This window comes from Diceros bicornis, chromosome 16, assembly GCF_020826845.1.
Source record: "Diceros bicornis minor isolate mBicDic1 chromosome 16, mDicBic1.mat.cur, whole genome shotgun sequence".
Classification (NCBI taxonomy): domain Eukaryota; kingdom Metazoa; phylum Chordata; class Mammalia; order Perissodactyla; family Rhinocerotidae; genus Diceros; species Diceros bicornis.
This window is the reverse complement of record NC_080755.1, coordinates 68,051,329-68,070,123: the sequence shown is the minus strand read 5'-3', so window position 1 is coordinate 68,070,123 and position 18,795 is coordinate 68,051,329. Positions and strand designations below refer to the sequence as shown.

The following is an 18,795-nucleotide window of genomic DNA, read 5'->3' as shown; positions in this document are numbered from 1 at the left end:
GCTTATCATGTTCCTTCTTCATTCTTGCTGTTCCAGGATTCCTTCTTTTATTGTTTTCTTTCTGTTTAGAGAAGCCTCTGTAACCAGTCTTTCAGGGCGTATCTGGTGGTGGCAGATTCTCTTACTTTTCCTTCATCTGAGAATGTCTTGATATCCCTTTCATCCCTTAAGGATACTTTCTCTGGACACAGGATTCTGGGTTGACAGTTCTTTTTCAGCACTTGAAGAATGTTGTGCCACTTCCTTCTGACCTCCATGGTTTCTGATGAGAAACCCACTGTCATTTTAATTGTTTTTTCCCCTATAAGTAAGGTGTTATTCCTCTCTAGCTGCTTTTGAGATTTTTTTCTTTGTCTTTAGTCTTTAGAATTTTGATTGTGATCTGTGTCTTGGTGTGGATTTATCCTGTTTGGGATTCATTCAGCTTCTTGAATCTCTAGGGTTATGTTTCTTGCTAATTTGGGGGAATTTTTCAGCCAGTATTTCTTTGAATACTTTTTCGGTCCTGCGCTTTTCCCCTCTTCTTCTCTGACTGATGATACGAACATTAGATCGTTTGTTATGATCAAACACATGTCCTCGAAGCGCTGCTTTCCTCCCTCTGTTCTCCTTGTTCAGACTGGCTGATTTCTGTTGTTCTGTCTTCCAGTTCACTGATTCTTTCCTCTGTCCCATCCATTCTGTTCTTGAGCCTGTTCACTGACTTTTTCCTGTTGGTTATTGTATTTTTGAATACATTAAATTTTCGTTGGTTCTTCTTTATATCTTTTATTTCTTTGGTGAAACTTTCTCTGTGCTGAGGTGTTCTATTTTTTTATTTGTTTCAAGCGTTTTCATAATTGCTCATTGAAGCAATTTTACAGTGGCTGCTTTAAAATCTTTGGTTTTTCTAACATTTCTGCCATCTCAGTTTTGGCATCTAAAGATTGTCTTTTTTTATTCTATTTGGGATCTTCCTGGTTCTTGGTATGATGAGTGATTTTCCTTTGGAACCTAGACATTTCCATGTTATAAGACTCTGGGTCTTATTATTTTTTTTTTTTATAATTTTATTTATTTATTTTTTCCCCCAAAGCCCCAGTAGATAGTTGTATGTCATAGCTGCACATCCTTCTAGTTGCTGTGTGTGGGACACGGCCTCAGCATGGCCGGAGAAGCGGTGCGTCGGTGCACGCCTGGGATCCGAACCCGGGCCGCCAGTAGCAGACCGCGCGCGCTTAACCGCTAAGCCACGGGGCCAGCCCTCTGGGTCTTATTTAAACCTTCTGTTTTTGTGGGCTTTCTCTGACACTTCCTGGCAGAGGGTCTTGAGTGCATGGCAGCAGTGGAAGCCTAGGATTCCCACTCTTTGCTGTCATGGGTGGTGGTGGAGCTGTAGTTTTTTTGTGTGTTGTTTGTCTAGAGTAGAGCAGTTGTCTGAAAGTTGCCTATTTTGCCAGGCAGCCCCCTTCTTGCTCTCTTGGATGGGAAGAGCAGCCTGTTCTTGGGGGCTTTTGGTCTGCGTCTGCTGGCGTTCCAGGTTGCCAGCTTCTTCAGCTCCAAGTCTGGGGTTCATGAGGCAAAAAGAAAACCCAGGGTTTTCCACAAGGGTTGGCCACTGTGTTGTCCCTAAGTGCAGAGGTCCCCAGCCAGGCCGCCGCCTTCTCTCCACCTTTGAGAGTCTTCTTGTGTGTGTTTATACGTAACGTCCAGGCACATCCATTGTACTTTGTAGGAGGAATAGGGAGATGAGTTCATCTTCTGGGAAGCCGAAGTTCATGTCTCACCTGGTTTTAACTGACCTTTGCTTTTGTGTGCGATGCTCTTCTCTTCGGTACAGGAAACATATCTGCAGCTGTCTTTTAGGCTGGTCTTTTAATCTTCCTGTTATTAACTGTTTGACCACTGCCTTCACACACCTCCAGAGCATCTTTGCCCTCTGACAGTGATACGAAGCCCAGATGCACTGATGTTTTAATTTGGGGTCTCACCTACGTGACCAAAGGCCTTGAAGGCAGGGTCTGTATCCCATACATTTCTCCCCCAGCATCTGATGAAGTGTTTGGAAAATTTCAGCAGTTCAGTAAATATTTATTGAATGAACATGTGAAGGAATGAAATAGTTGACTCTCTAAGCCACCTTTGGAAAATAGGAGAATACCTGGGGAAACATTTATGAATGTGGAAAATCAACCAGTTTAGGCACCTAGATGATTGTCCTAATTTTGGAGAATTTGTGTATAATGGCAAAACATGCAGAAGAGGCCCTCTGGGGTAATGGGTTCCTGGCAGAGCTGTAGTAACTCATCTTGCAAAGGAGTGCTGGAGAGAGACCGCTGTCCAGACCGCTGGAGGTCTGTGTTGCTCTGCGGAAGTGCAGCTGTGGGCGAGGCCACACGTCCATTTCCCACTTGACGTTCAGATTCTTGTCTCAGAAGATGATCATGTGATTGACAGAGAATATGGCATTTGGAGTATTTGACTTTGAGAAGAGGAATGGCACACATCGACTGGAATCTTGATGTTAGGGTATAAAGGATGTGCGCAGTCATCAGCCCTCGGTGACCCCAGGCCCTCTCCCCCCAGTGGCTCCTCCACCATCTTCTTGGTGGGTCTGGGTGCGAGAAGGCAGAAAGCAAAAGGAGGGAGTTGTCCTCTGGAGAAGACTGAGGTGAAGAAGGAGATTCCAGTTGAAACTGTGAGGAAGTTTGGCTAGAAGGCCCGGCGTGTATTTGGGGGGAGGCCCTGAGCCCATGCGAGGAGTGAGGACCCACACAGATCATCATGTCAAGGTCCCGTGCCAATGGAGGGGAAGCCCATCTCTGTCATGGATGTGTCGCTAATTCAGTCAGCTCCGAGTGCAGGAAGGCTAACTTAGTATGAGGTCCCTGCCATCACAGAGAACCGGGTCTGGGTGGAGATGTAATTAGGTTAGCTGCGTTCTCAGAGGTGCCGTCATGTTAATGAGCCATGGGATACCAGGTAGAGAATCTTTACATGGAGACTCAGCCATGGCTTACGTGGGCGAGTCTGCAGGGCCAGGCTGGTGGAGGTCACCTGGGCCTGTGCCCTGTGGTCGTGCCATCTGCATGCATGGGGCCTGGGGATGCCATCCTGCCCTGCAGCTGCCTGAGGTGAAGGGGGCCGATATTGAGGTCGTGGAGGTGAAGGGAGGTGTCATCGGGGTCACGGAGGTGAAGGGAGGCGATGTCAGGGTCGTGGAGGTGAAGGGAAGTGATGTCGGGGTCATGGAGGTGAAGGGAGGTGATGTCAGGGTCGTGCAGGTGAAGGCAGGTGTCGTCGGAGTCGTGGAGGTGAAGGGAGCCATTTTCTGGGTCGAGGAGGGTCACAGGTTTTCCATTCAGAGCAGGCTGTCCATTACCTACTCCTGGAAGTTGAGTGTGCCTGAGTCAGTGTGGGAAGGTGACTCTGTTCTCGCTCTGTGTATGTTTAACAGATCAGCGTCCCTTTTTCTCAGGGGCGAGCACAGACTGAATATGTGTTGGAGGGAGGGTAAGTGCAGGGGGAGTGGATTACAGTTTTATTTCCTATAAAAATTTATTCATCTTCAAAGAAGCTTGTGTAAGGAAACTTGAAAAGGGTTTTCATCTAGTAATGGATTAAATTTTAAATGTGCATAAACAAAACAATCCTGTTTCTCTTATGGGCAGGAGACAGCGGTTTTGCCATTTGCTTCTCTTAACTGAGCTCACGTACACCCCAGGGCCTTTGGCACGTTCTTCTGCCTGGAGCACTCTGGCTACTCTTCCCCTGGATCACCCAGGTCTCTGCTCCATCCCGCCTTCTTGATCTAAAGCCAGGCCTGCCACTGTCCAAAGTCATTCTCTCTTTGGTTGTCACTTTATCTTCCTGCCCCAGGGCAGTGACCTTCCTTCTCCTGCTCTGTGCCACATCCCCAGCACCCAGAACAGCTTGGCAGTCAGGTTGGTGAATCTGACTCAGTGATCCTGAAAATGAGAATCTGAGTGTCCCTGTGCAGGTTGATGAATGAGTTTGATGGGGCGTGTGTGCTTCCTGGTGTATAGTCTCCAGTGTAAAATCACATATTTAAGATGCGTGCACACAGGCCAGCATTTACAGACGCAGAAAAAGCAGGAGAATGATGGGAAGTAACAGAAGCCTGAAAAATGAAAGCATGACGTTTTTCTCTGAGGACCAACTAGCGCCGGCGACCGGAGCCATGGGAGATGAAATGCCACCTCAGATCTGCTCTGGGACACTTGGCCCCAACTCCGCGTCAGAAAGACTACCGTTAGGATGTTCAAGATGGGCGGGGACTCTGAATTCCTGTTTCGCTCAACGCCTCATCCACCTTCTCACAGGGCTCCGCTGGAGAGTCCTGCCTCACCAGGCTTGTTTAAAGGGCGAGTGTACACACATGTATGTACACACCCACATGTACACACGCATACATGCACACACTCGTGCACACACATGCACACACGTGCATACACACGCACTCATTTTATGCTTTGGAGCAACTGTCAGACATATTTTTGAATGATTTCCCTTTAAAAGAATATGCAGTGATTGTTGCTTCTGAACCAGTAATAAAAAGTGACGAGGCGTTTGCAATGACTTCACCAATTAACACAGCAAGCTCTGAAAGACGGATTCTGCGAGAATACCTGCTGCCTCCTTCCTCCATGTTTTCCTGGATTTGAAGACTGTTCCCTAACAGGTAATTATTGGGGGCCCGGGGGTGGGTGAGAGAGACGAGAGGAGGCCGACGTGTGAGAACCGCGATGGGAATCCTTACCGCAGGTGGGGAGGGACCTACGGGGAAGCCTCTGGAAATGCTGGAGCATCGAGGCACAGACATTCAGAAGAGTGCCCAGCCTATGTGGCACACGTCGCGGCTGTCGTGCAGCGGGGAAGCTGAGATGCAGGCCACCCACTGGGCAGTGGTGGGCAGAAGCTGGACCACCCCTTGGGGCAGCAGCTCGGGGCCGCCCAGGCCACGCGGCCAGTCCCAGCCGGGACACTTGGTTTTCATGCCTTGACAGCCGCGTCTGGGAGGCGTCTCGCCTGGTCTAGCTCTGGCCTTGCCTTGAACCCAGACAAGCAGCTGGGCGTCTCAGCTATGGAAGTGGAGCAGCGTCTCCCAGGGGCCTCCTTTGCATCAGCCCCCACATGTCTTCTTGATGCCCTTCTCAACACACACTAGGCCCCGTAATTGTGCGAGTGGAGGATGCCATACATGGCGTCTGTGGTTGAGTGTATGTGTGTGCACACACTCATGCACGTGTACACACCACACACATACATACCACACACACGCACACACTACACACAAACCACACTTGTGCAAACGCACATGTACACACTACACGCACACATACACACCGCACACATGCACACACTACACACAACACATGTACACACCACACGCATTCACGTGTACACAACACACACATGTACACGTACACACCACACACACGTGCACACACTACACACAATGTGTGTACGCACCACACACATGCACGTGTACACACCACACACGTGCACATGTACCCACAACAGCACACGCACACGCGCACACCACACGTGCACACACTACGCACAAACCATGCATGTACACACCACACATGCGCATGTACACACTACAGGCGTACACACATGTACACACTACATACGCACACACTACACACAAACCACAGGTGTGCGCACCACACACATGCACGTGTACACACTACACACACACGTACACACACTACACACAAACCACACGTGTACACACCACACGCATGCATGTGTACACACTACATGCACACACACACACAGTCCAGCCGGCCAGCCCAACATAAGAGGAGAACTGGAATAATTAGAGTTTAACAAAACCCCATTAAAAAGAGGAAAAAGCCCTGCTGTCTTTAAAAAATAACTTGATTGAGATATAACTCACTCGTTGAAAGTGTACAATTCTGTGGATTTTAGTACATTCTCGGAGTTGTACAGCCACCACCACAGTCTAATTTTAGAACGTTTCCATCACCGCAGAGAGAAATCTCATGCCCTTGAGTGCAGGCTTGCCTGGGGGATCCTGTGGGTGCGGTTCCAGACCTCCACAGTAAAGCCAGTGCTACGATAAAGGGAAGATCACCATAACATGAGTCACACGAGGTTTCTGGTTCCCCAGCTCATGTAAAAGTTATGTTTACACCATCTTTAGTCTATTAAGTGTACAACAGCATTATGTCTCAAAAGACAATGTGCATACTTTAATTAAAAAATACTTTATTGCTAAAAAATGTGAACCATCATCTGAGCCTTCAGCAAGTCATACTCTTTCTACTGGTGTAGGGTCTTATAGAAAACGCAGTATCTGCTAAGTCCAATAAAGAGAGTGCCTGTAATCGCTCCCCGTTTCTCCCAGCCTCCCCACACAGCCCTAGGCAACTACTGATCTACTTTCTGTCTCTATGAGTTTGTCTGTTCTGGACATGTCATATAAATGGAATTATACAACATATGGCCTTTTGTGTTGGGCTTCTTTCGCTTTTCGTAATGTTCCCAAGGTTCGTCCATGTTCATTGTATCAGTTTCATTGATGGATCATTCTATGGACACGGCACGTTTTGTGCCTCCCTTCTTCAGTTGATGGGCACTTGGATTATTCAGCATCTGTTTGGCTGTTGTGGATAACACTGCTGTGAACATTCGTGTACAAGTGTCTGTGGGCCTGTGTTTTCCTTTCTCTTGGGATGTGCCTAGGCGTGGAGTTGCTGGGTCACATGGGTCATGTGTTTAATCGCTTGAGGACCTGCCGAATGTTTACCACAGTGGCTGCGCATTCTCTGTTCCCACCAGCGGCAGATGAGGGTTCTGACCGTTCCATACCCTCACTAACACTGGTCATCGTCTCACTTTTGATTAAGGCTATCCTAGTGGGATCTCATTGTGGATTTGATTTGCGTTTTCCTGATGATAATGATGTTGAGCATCTTTTTATGTGATATTGGACATTCTTTGGAGAAAGGTCTATTCAGATCCTTTGCCCATTTTTAAATTTGGTTGTTTGTCTTTTTATTATTGAGTTGTAGAGTTCTTTACATATTCTGAACACTAGAACCTTAGTGGGTGTATGATTTGCAAATATTTTCTCCTATTCTTTGGGTTGTCTTTTCACTTTCTTGATGTTTTCCTTTGCAGCACAAAAGATTTTAATTTTGATGAAATCCAATGTATCTTTTTTTTTACTGCTTATGTTTTTGGTGTCACACCCAAGGTCACCTGCTCCTTTGGGATGTGTCTTGGGTGGATTTTGAATTATGGGAGACCTTTTTTTTTTTTTTGCTGAGGAAGACTTGCCCTGAGCTAAGATCGGTTGCCAATCCCTCTCTTTTTTTTTTGCTTGAGGAAGATTAGCCCTGAGCTAACATCTGTGCCGGTCTTCCTCTATTTTTTTGCATGTGGGACACCCCCACAGCATGGCTGGTGAATAGAGTACGTCTGCGCCCAGGATCTGAACCCAGCTGCCGAAGCGGAGCACGTGGACCTTTAATCACTCTGCCACGGGGCTGGGCCCTGGGAGAGCTTTAGATGGGTGGAAAGGAGGGGGAGCTATGGCCCTGGCTGGGAGGTGCAAATGGGAAGTGGGTTGGGTAGGCCAAGGGGGTTGACGTGCCTGAGCTGTGGGCTCCGGGGGAAGTGGGTGCAGGCACAGGAGTCTGTCTCTTATCTCTTGGGCATTGGCCAGGGAGAGGCTTTCTGGACTGCTGGACAGGGCAAAGGTGAGGCGAGGGGTGTTTTAGGAATAGTGATCTGGCAGCCCAGTCGGGGAGGAAAGGTGTGGAGGTAATGGGAGCCCAGATTAAAATAGTGGGGGGGGGGCAGACAAGAGGCAGCAGCTGGAGTTGGGGATGGACTGATAGATGGACCCACAGGCGGGCATGTGGAGGGACCTAGAAAAAGGAATCCAGCTCCCAGGCCACCAGCCTGAGCCAGGAGAACGCAGCCTGAGGCCTGGGAGGTGACAGTCTCCCCTCCCACCCAAACTGGCTTCTGCAAGGTGTCTGTGCTCTGGGCTCTGGGGGTGGGCTTCCTGCTCTGTCTCAACCTGGGGCTGGTTGAATTTCCTCTGCCCAAGGAGGCCGGGCCTTCTTTGGGGTGGGATGCCCACCCCCAGAACCAGGCCAGACCCAGCCATTCGGGTCGTAGTGTCAGTTAGGACACCCCGGGCATGTTCCACAGTGATAGGTGTGCCTCTGGGACTCCTCCCTCCCTCCCTCTTCCTCCTTCCCTCCTCCCTCCCTCTCCCTCCCCCTCTCTTCCTCTCCCCCTCCCTGGTTCCTTCCCTCCCTCTTCCTCCTTCCCCCTCCCTCCCCCTCCCTCCATTCCTCCCTTCCTTCCCTCCCTCCCTCCATTCCTCCCTCCCCCTCCCTCCTCCCTCCATTCCTCCCTCCCTCCCCCCTCCCTCTCCCTCCTTCTCTCCCTCCCTGCCTCCCTCCCTCCTCTCCCTCCCTCCCTGTCTTCCCTCCCTGCCTCCCTCCCTCCTTCTCTCCCCCTCTCACCTCTTCCTTCCCCCTTCTTCCTCCTTCCCTCCCTCCCCCCTCCCTCCCTCTCTCCCTCCCTCTCTCCCTGCCTTCCTCCTCCTCCCTCCCCCCCTTCCCTCCCTCTCCTTCCCTCCCTCTTTTCTTCCCTCCCTCCGTCTGATAGTTGTTGAGGGTGAAGGATGACACAGCAGCCCGTGTTGGGGAACAACAGGAATTCACAGCTGTTGAGCATCCTGGGCAGCATGCAGAGTGAAAGCCTGGGCTTGGGCAGACATCTGCAGGGCACCACGGGCTCTCAGGTGACCAGAAGTTGTGGACGAGGGAGGCTGGAGACTCCCGGTAGGCCGGAGCTTGCACCTCCAGCGCGTCCCTGCTCCCTGCAGAGGGCATTCCCTGATGAACACAGCACTTAGTGGTGTCGGTGGTATTCATTTCCTGCGGGCCCCGGGAACAGCTTGATTAATATTTGACTGGCTGCTGTGCCCCTGCCTGCCCAGAGCCCTCTACACACGCGCCTGGTCGTGGGGCCTCGGTGAGGCTGTCAGATTCCTGTCCCTGTGCGATAGCCGACTGAAGGGCCGAGGCCAGGTGAGGCGTCTGGGCTGCTAAAAATGTTCCTGTGTGTCAGGCAGAGCCCAGCTCTGAGCGATGACCTCACATCTCCGCTTGCCAGGGTGAAGGGTGCACCTGTGCGTTCAGGGCCCAGAGGGACACTGACTGGGCACCAGGCAGGCGGCCCCGGAACAGGTGACAGGTGGTCCTGGGTCAGGGATACATCTGTGCTTCTGCCGTCCCCACCCCACCCCTTCCCATGTGAGGCACTTAGTGGGTGCCCTTGGGCTAGTCAACCTCTCTGTGCCTCAGTTTCCTCCCCCATAACAGAGGAGCCACGCGGCCACCTCATGTGTGTTCAAGGGCGGGGGACCGGCATCGGCAATGCTCAGCATGCATGTTGCCTTTCCTGACGCGTGCATGCATGATGGTGCAGGGCAGGCTGCTTTTCACATGGGGACCATCACATTCCGTTCTCCTTGTCAAGCTTTGCAGCAGAGCCTGAGCAAGCCAGGTCCAGAGCCGCACCTGTTCAGACCTGGCTCAGGTCACAGCATGTCGCATTTATGGCCCTTGGCTGTCCTCTCTGCAGCTGCCTGGCCCGCCATCTGACCCCGGCTGCAGCCGCTTGGCTCTGAGGGGAGCTGAGAGCCCAGCACATGGTTCTATTTTTGTTGGTATGTGCAGCCGTGAGCTCAGTGGCTGTGGAATTCCCATCAGGGTGACTGTTCTACATGCTTCTGGGTCCACCCACTCGGATAGAAGAGCAAACTCCCACCTGCCCCCTCCCACGTGGCCTCTGAGGTGGGCTCTGAGGGGCCTGGGTCTGCCCTGTGGCTGCAGTAGCCCCCACCCTCCACTGGGCAGGAGCAGAGCTGCCCGGCTCTCCCAGAGCCTGCACGTGTGTCACCCAGTGTGTGAACCCAACTTTGGGAAAGGAGTTATGAGCCAGACATCGTATGGAGACCTAAAAAGAAATAAACGCAGGTGTGTCTTTGTGTTGACAGTTTCTAGAACATCAGTCTTCTCCCTGGCAATTGGGACCTCCCATAAATTGAGCAGTCCTGTTAATACCTGTATGTGGAGAGGTGCACACAGCTGCAGACTGTGGAGTGAGTGTAGCTGAGTGTCTGGGTCGTTAAGGGCAAGTGCATTCCGTAGAGGAAACTTCTGTAATAACTGGTCCCAGTGGGGGTGTTGTGCTCTCATCTCTCACTCTCATTTCAGTGTGGACGAAGCAGAAGATGTGGAGGGCATGCTATCCATGCTCCTCCTGGGGGGTCTGACACTGTAACTTTGGGATCAGTCCAGAAAGACCATTTCTTGCTTTTTTGCCTGGGCTTTGTGCATGGAAGAAAGGAGGTGACAGAGGGTCTGGGAGTGGGGGAGCAAGACAGGGACACTGGGAGGTGACAGTGGGGAGGCGTCTTGTAGGAAGGCTCTGTGGGCATCTCCGTGTGCTCAGCACAGGGCTCTGCTGGAGGCAGATCCAGCCATGGGATGTGCACAGGACACCAGGGAGACTAAAGCCCTGGCTCTGCAACCAGAGGACAAGGGAAGGAGGGTCCCTGAGAGCAGAGGGTCAGGGGGATTGAAGAGAGGGTGAGTCTTGGGAAAGATATCCCATAAAGCTGTATACGAACTCCTGGGCTCCCCCCAAGCTATGTGTGCATGGAACTGGCCTAAACTACATCCCCAAGGCTTTGAGGACTGAACTTGTGGCAGACCACCAACCAAGTCCAAGACTGGCCGCTGGGTGCTGCCCGTGTATGGAAGATCTGGATGGCACTGCCCAGAATTAGACAATGTCCAGGATGTAAACCAGAATCACTCTGTGTGAAGAGTCAGGAAAATCTCAACAACTCTCAAGGGAAAACACAACCAACAGACAACAAAGACAACCAAAAGACAATCAACCAAGGTGACACAGATATGGGAATTATCAAAGATTTTAAAGTCACTGGTATAACTATGCTCTGAAGAGCAGGAGCAAACACTCTTGAAATGAATGGAAGGACAGAACATTTCAGCAGAGAAATAGAAGCTATAAAAAGAAAAATTTTAGAAAATCTTAAATTTAAAAATACAGTTAGCTAAATAAAAAACACACTTCATGAGTTCAGTAGGAGAGTGGATATGACAGAGGAGTCAGTGAACTTGAAGATAGATCAATAAAAATCCTCCACTCTGAACAACAGAGAAAACATCGGCGAGGGGGGAGGGGACAAAAGAATAGACTCGGGATAGTACCAAAAAGTCTAACATTCGTGTCATCTGAGTTCAGAAGAGAAGAGAGTGTGGAGCAGAAAAAAATAGTCAAAGAAATAATGGCTGAAAACTTCTCAAATTTGATACAAGATAAACTTACAGATTTAAGAAGTTCAGCAAATCCCAAACGTGTGTCACATCACAGTCAAACTGCTGGAAACTAAAGTCAAATAAGTGTGGAAAGCAGTCAGAGAGAAAGGACTTGGGGAAGAAAGCTCAAGTTACCGTGGATCTCTGGTCAGAAGCCAGGGAGGTCAGAAGGAAGGGGCACACTTTTCAGGTGCAGCAGGAAGAGAACTGTCACTTCAGAATTCTGTATTCAGCAAAAATATCCTTCAGGAATACAGGTGAAATAGAGACCTTCTCAGATGAAGGGAAACCAAGAGGATCCATGGCCGGCAGAGTTGAGGGACTTCAGCTCTTCTCAGTAATTGATAGAAAAAGTAGACTGAAAATCAACAAAGATATAGAAAAACTGACCCCCCACCCCCCAACTGGGTCCTACTAACCTTCACAGACCACCACCCAGAACACACGCTCTTCTCAAGTGCTCATGAACAGTCACCAAAACAAACCATGCCCTGGGTCATAAAACCTTAACAAACTTAAGAGAACTGAAATCATCTGTGACTGTAGTATAATTAAGCCAGAAATTAATAACAGAAAGATATCTTGAAAATCCCCAAAGACTTGGAAGCTAAACAACACACTTCTAAATAATCTGTGGGTCAAAGAGAATAGAAAATATTTTGAACTGAACAAAAGTAAAACACTATATCAAAATTTGTGGGATCATTAAAGCTGTGCTTAGAGGTAAGTTATAGTATTAAATGTTTATGTTAGAAAAGAAGAAAGGTCTCAAATCTAAGTTTTCATCTTAAGAAACTAGAAAATGAAATGCAAAGTAAACCCAAAGCAAGCAGAAGGAAGGAAATAATAAAGATGGAAGAAAGAAATGAAATTGAAAACAAGACAAACAACATTAACCAAAAAAAAGTAGAAAAAGTCAACTAAACCCGAAGCTGGTTCTTCGAAAAAAATCATTAAAATTGGTAAGCCTGTATTCAGACTGACAAAGAGAAAGAGAACACGAATTACCACTATCAGGAGTGGAAGAGAAGATATTCTGTAGACCCCACAGACATTAGAAGGAAATGCTGTGAACGACTCTGCCCATAACCACGACAGTTTCTTGAAAGCCACAAACTACCAGGACTGACCCAAGAAGAAACAGATAGCCTGAATATCTATTAAATAGATCATCATATCTATTAAAGAAATTGAATTCATACTTTAAAATCTTCCAAAAAAGATCTTTTTCAAGGGAAGCCAGAAATCTGGATTTTTTTTTTTTTTTTTTACACAGAATTAGTCATCAGCTAATTCAAAACAAAAATTTTGAAACACTGTGTGAGCTGACACCACAAGCCAACAAAGATGCCCCTCTGGGCTGGTCTGGTTGTGGGGAGCCTGTCCGCAGATATGCAGCTCTCCCAGCCTCCCATTGTTTTCCCAGGCAGTGATCCCGGAGAAACCTCCATCTGGTTGAAGGTCAGGAGAGCTCTCCGCTTCCCGTCCGGGTTCTGCGTGGTCAGTGTGATGCTTCACTGGGCAGAGGAGGGGACGTTGAACAATGTCTGGCACCTGCCACGTCCTCATGCTGGGGGTCCAGGAGACGGGGCGGCCGACCTGGGGCTCAGAGGTGGTCGGAGCCCTGCCTCCGGGGTGGAGCTCCCCGCGGGAGCTCAGGGTGCCCCGCCGTGCCCTCGGCCTACGGATGGCTCCTTGGCCCGACGTTTACAGTTCTTACCTGCGTCCTGTCCACTCGGGAGTCCTCACCCTCCCACAAACTCGTGGTCTGGTTCAATTAGCCGTCAGAGGTTCAGCCTGTGGAGGGAAACTGTCTGACTGGAACGTTTTATGCAGGAGAACACAGCAGTGCTTATGCTCCAGGGTGGTAGACGCCGCCTGCAGATAAGGGTGTGCCTTGTTCCGTTTACTCTCCCAGGTTCCCTGTGACCACAGGGACTAACCTGAGATGTGTGTGGGGAGGGTTTGAGCCGATTACCAGAAATGGAGTCGCCCACAGGTCATCTGAGTGAGGGACCCGGCAGGAACTCCCGGGAGCAGCCCGCTTCTCTCTGCTTTGCCCGGCGGCCTCCGGTTTTGTTCTCAGCACCCCTGCGTGTGGGCTGGGGGCTCCCCGGGTCTGGGGTTAAGGAGCTCGGGGTGAGAGGGGCCGGCTTGTCCAGCAGCACATGGGACACAGCCAGGCCAGGGTGTCACGACCTGGGATGATGGCCCTGCAGCTCCCTGTGGCCCAGGGCTGCTCTCCTGAAGTTCTGGGGCGGCTGCTACCCTGCTGGGTGGGGCCCCCTGGGGCGCGGTGTGAGGAGGTGGCTTTGAGGCCACCGCGAGTCTCCCGAGGGGCACACACCGGAGGCGCCGGCAGCCAGGAAGGTGGGAACGTTTGTGAGGCCGTGTGGGCCCTGACCCCGAGCTGGCCCCTTCCTGCCCTGCACAGCCGAGGCTCCTGTGGCCGCGCAGGACAGGAGGGATGGGAGGGACAGACAAGGGCCCCGGTGTCCCCTGACTCCCTGGTGTGTCCCCTACCGCCTGTGTCCCCTGACCCGTGTGTGTCCCCTGACCCCTGTGTGTCCCCCTACCCCTGTGCTTGTCCCCCTCCGCCCACCTTGTGCCCCCACCGCTGGTCTGCACGCTGACCCCTGGTTTGTGTCTCTGCAGCATCAAGATGGTGCTCATGTGGACGAGTGGCGACACCTTCAAGACGGCGTACTTCCTGCTGAACGGCGCGCCCCTGCAGTTCTCCGTGTGCGGCCTGCTGCAGGTGCTTGTGGACCTGGCCATCCTGGCGCAGGCCTACGCCTTCGCCCGCCACCCGGCAAAGCCGGCCCCCCACGCAGCGCACCCCGCCAGTGCCAAGGCCCTCTGAGGCGGCCGGGGAGGATGAGGACGTGTGACCACCGGCCACAGGCACCGCCCCAGCCACCTGTCCTCCTGCGTGGGGCAGGTGGGCACCGTGGCCCCCTGAGATGCATCCGGGCCGTCAGGGTCTCAGTCAGCCTCCATGGGCTCTCAGGGTGGCGGGCGGGGGCCCAGGTGCCAATGTTTGTGCCCACTCACCCCGAGGAAGAGTGTGAGCCGGTTTTACACCTGAGGGCTGCGATTCGGCTGTTTTCAAGGTGATGGAAGGCAGGTCTCTCAGAACACACCTGGTGGATGCTCAAAGACCCAGGAAAAGGCGGGCTTAGGGCCGCTGCGGGACAGAGGGCATCGGGGAACCTTCTCAGCCCTGCGGATCAGCTCAGCCCACAGTGGGCCCGGACGTGGGCTGGGGGGCTGAGGGGCCTACAGCAGCCGGGGCCCGGCTGAGCCTCCAGACGGGTGGGACTGGGGAGGAAGGATGAGAAATGGCAGCAGGAGAACCGGGGTCCCGGCATGCAGAGCCTGCAGTCTCAGAACGGCCTGCGAATGGACGCCTTAGTGATAGCGTGTGGCGGGGGGGGCCTCAGGGCAGGGTTGGGCCTGGGCACAGAGAGCATGGCTGGGGTTTTATATGCGCCTGGTACACATGGAGGGGAAGCTGTAGGGACGCACGTTACGTGTGCTCTCATTTATCTGGCCAGAGTTGGCCTTTCAGGGCCTGGGACTCAGCCCTCAGCGTGGCAGTGGGGCCCAGGGACCTGGTTGCTGGGCTTGCCTCCTCCCGGGAGGGGCTGGTGTGGACCACTCTGTGGGGAGGGGGCAAGCCTGTGTCCACAGCTGGGGACTGGCCAGAGCAAGCTCAGGGGTGTTGGAACCAGAGCCTGGAGCTCTCCATGAGTCCTAGGGGTGTGTGTGGGGAGTGTGGTGTGGGGGGTGTGTGTGTGGGCTCCTGGGAAGGCCGAGGCCCAGGGCGGGGCTGGGCAGGTGCACCTGGCCACCCGAAGAGGCTGCCCTGCCTTCGGGAATTGCACACATCAGCAGCACACAGCCCTGGATGTCCATCTTCCAGGACGAGGACGGCCCGCAGGTCACGGAGGACACCTGAGGCAGGCGTCCCTATGGCGGGCAGGGTGTCCCCACCCTCTGAGCTTGGGGGCCTGGCATGACCTTCCAGGCTGGTGGGCCATGGCCTGGCACGGGCGTCCCTGCCTGCTGTCCTCCTGTCTGTGCGGTTCTCCATGTCCTGCCTCTGGCTGTGGGGGGCCGCTGGCCTGACAGTGGTCTCCGTGTTTGTCCCTCCCTCTCAGTTTTACACGAGCATCTTAGCATCTCAGCCGTGCTCAGCAGCCCTGTGCCAGCCCCCAGATCCCAAAGGCTGAGCGTTCTAGATGCTTCCGTGTGGCTCCCACAGGCAGCGTTTTCCCTCCTGCTGGGTGGAGGGGTGGCTCTCTGCAGTGTCCACGCTGTCTGCGGCCAGTGCCAAAGCTCTCGTGGCGTCTGCTGTGGCCAGTGGAAATGTTCAAAGCCGTTTCCTCCTCCTGAGGTTTCCTCAAAAGCTCCTGAACATTTGAGTGAGGATCCTGCTAGTTCTTTGGCCTGTAAGATGCTTTGAAAAATGTTTATTTTTAAAAAACGAAAGGAGATGTCTGTAGCAGTAATTGCCTCCAAATTAAAATGTCACCGATTGCCGTGGTGACTGAATGTGCCCACGTGTGGGAGAACTCGAGGTTCTGTTGGTGTGGTGACTTTAAATCAATAAACCGCTCACGGATCCCGTGTGGCTTGGTGAATGGAGTCAGAGCGGGGCCCAGATCAGAGTGAGGAATTGGTCCCCTGTCCTCACGTCACCTCGGGGGTCCCCAGGGAAGCTGGCTCCAGGCACTGGCCTGCGCCCAGACACGGCCACGTCCCCTTGGCTGGGCTGGTGCCACCTCCCCGGGTACAGCTCTGGCCCCTGTGAGACCTGGGCTGCTAGCTCAGGCTCCCCCAGAACAGACCAGTCCCCAGGACAGTGACCAGCAGGGCCAGGCCAGTGGGGGCCGGCGCCTACCCCCGGAGCCGGGGCTCCATCTCGGCGCCTTGGTCTCTGCCGGGTCACACCATTCCCCCCACCACAGAATGCCTCAAAAGGATGGGAAGTATCTTGTTTAAAGGCCAAGAGAAGTGTTTCAAGGAAAACTGGGAGCACACGGGATGCTTGCGGGACAATTCCACATGGTGAGTAGGGATGGAGCCGTTTGTCCCCAGCAATTTTCTTTTCTTCATGGAGAGTATTTAGGTTGCGGGCAAGATTTTAAAAAAAATATGAAGTCAAAATACATGAAAGTGATATATTTTTAATTGTTTTGACGAGTCGCCCAGCCTCAGGCACCGGCCCGGAGAGCCTGAGAACGAGCTGATGAGAGTGGTGGATGCTCAGTGTGGCTTCTCGCACGGCCCTCAGTGTGGAGCCTGGAGTCTACTTACTGACGCAGGGTCCTGCTTTGGGGTGGATTTTTCCTTGTGATAAAGTTAATTAAAATTAACTATTTTAATTTAAAAATTAAAGCATGCAGTAAAAATTCAAATAGTAAAAAAAGGACAAATATATGAAGGTGTTTTTTTAGGAGCCCGTCTCTGTTCCTGTAAACTTACCCGTAGCCCATTTCTGTGGCTCCACGAATGAGCAGAGAAGTGACACAGAGAAGGCGCCTGTGTTCCTCTGAGGAGTCCTGGAACTGCCATCGGAGATGGAATGGAAGGAGCTATTTCATGGGCTCAGCTGTTGCCCGGCCGAGGGAGCTCTGCGCCCTGAGCTCAGGACACGGCCGTCCATCGGGGAGCGGGCAGAAGTGTTCAATAGCTCCACGAGAAGTGGGGATTCTACTAAAAAACATATGAGGCTCACTTTCCCCCTAACTCTAAATCTCCTATTTGTTTTTATAGCTGTTCCTTTCAACAGGAGAGCATTTTGAAAATGGGAACAAAATGGTGATGCTGCTCTAGCTCCTGGGGTGGGCGACAAGGTCCATCTCATTCAGCTGAGCCTCTGAAGCTTAGAGCCCACAGAGCTGTGGTGGTGCTTAACCTGCCCACAGCTCTGGAGCTGCTGTCCGTGACCGGGTTCCAGCTGCTGAGAAGAACCTGTGTATGTGTAGAGGGGAAAGGGCAGGGTGCATTTTCCCTTAAAATAAGGGGTGTAGGAATTAGGCCTATTTTGGCAGCAAATGTGGGGGGTTTCAGGCCCCCAACGTTGACAGTGGAACATGTTCAGCCCAGGGGCTCCCTGTTCAGTCTGAGGGGTCCCCCAGGTCCCCCAGAAGCACACACATGGTGGGTGAAGAGAGGTGGGTGAAAGGAGCAGGCAGGTGAAGTGGGGGGGGGGTGGAGGGAGCAGGTGGGGGTGGAGGGAGCAGGCAGGTACAGGTGGGGGGGTGGAGGGAGCAGGCAGGTGAGGTGGGGGTGTGGAGGGAGCAGGGTGTGTGGAGGGAGCAGGCCGGCCAGCTGGTCAGGGTACAAGGGAGGATGCGCAGCACATGCAGAAAGCAGCCCTCAGGGCAGGGGGAGTGTTTGGTGGTTCCTGGAGTGTCACAGACACAAATCGTCCCCTGAAATGCTTGCAGACGGTTTCAGGGAACCAGAGATCTCTGGCAGGGACTGGGATTTTGCGTCTTTGGGAAGTGGGTCTTCAGGATCACTCTGGCTTTACCACTGAGGAAACTGAGATGCAGAGATATGGCTCCCTGCCTGGACTGACCCGACCCACAGGTTTCGGGGGCAGTTCACTGACCAGAGCGATCATGACCTCATGCCACGGTGCTCTCTGCACAGCACGTGGGGTGCTTACAACGGCTGCATTTCCAGACTGTCTCCTGCCCTCCCTCCTGCAGCACCGGCGAGCACAGTAAACAGAGTCCCAAGGAAGTAGCACTGTAAATGCACCTCCGGCGGGAACCTCATGTCTGTCCCACAGGAGGGGTCTTCAGTGTGGGTGTCACCGGCACGTATGAGGTAGCAGACTGGTGGGGACCTGGCAAGCTCCTGGTGTCCTTACCCAGACGGGGAAACAGGCCGCAGCCAGCAGGAGGCCTACCCACATGGCCTGTGTGGGAGAGATGGCTACGGAGGGTCAGGGTGGGTGGGGTGGCCCCTGGCACTTTAGGAGAAGGGAAAGGAAACCCAGGGCTGGGTGGTCTGCTTCTGGTGGGAATCGCGTGTGCTTCCCTCCACCACAACCCTGTTGTTCTCAGCAGAACGGCCAGCGGGCACCCCTCAACCCTGTGACCCACGGTGGCCTCTGGTGCTCCAATGGCTCTCCTAGTCTTGGAGGGCTCCTGGGCTCCCGCAGAACCACTGCAGCCGGGCTGGGGAGGGGGACAGGACAGATCCCTCTGGTCCTCCCCCACCGCTGACCTGGCCCTTGGATAACCTGGGTTATTTCTGGGGGTCTTCGTGGTGAAGGTCAGCGAGCCCACTGCACAGGGGAAGCAGTTTGCCCCTGGAGGTCACCAGCCATGTCGGATGAGAAGCAGAGGGTGGCAGCACCTTGGGCGTG

General features: G+C 52.8%; 1 protein-coding gene across 4 annotated transcripts in view; it reads left to right on the top strand.

Annotated features, from left to right (window-relative positions):
* SLC66A2 (solute carrier family 66 member 2) overlaps nt 1-16,036 on the top strand; it is a 72,999-nt gene extending 56,963 nt beyond the window's left edge. For all 4 annotated transcript variants that reach the window (XM_058557361.1, XM_058557362.1, XM_058557360.1 and 1 more), the window contains one exon: nt 14,061-16,036. In XM_058557361.1, coding sequence (XP_058413344.1) covers nt 14,061-14,268 — 208 coding nt within the window. In that variant the 3' untranslated portion in view covers nt 14,269-16,036. The remainder of the gene's footprint in view (nt 1-14,060) is intronic.
* The last annotated feature ends 2,759 nt before the right edge of the window (nt 16,037-18,795 follow it).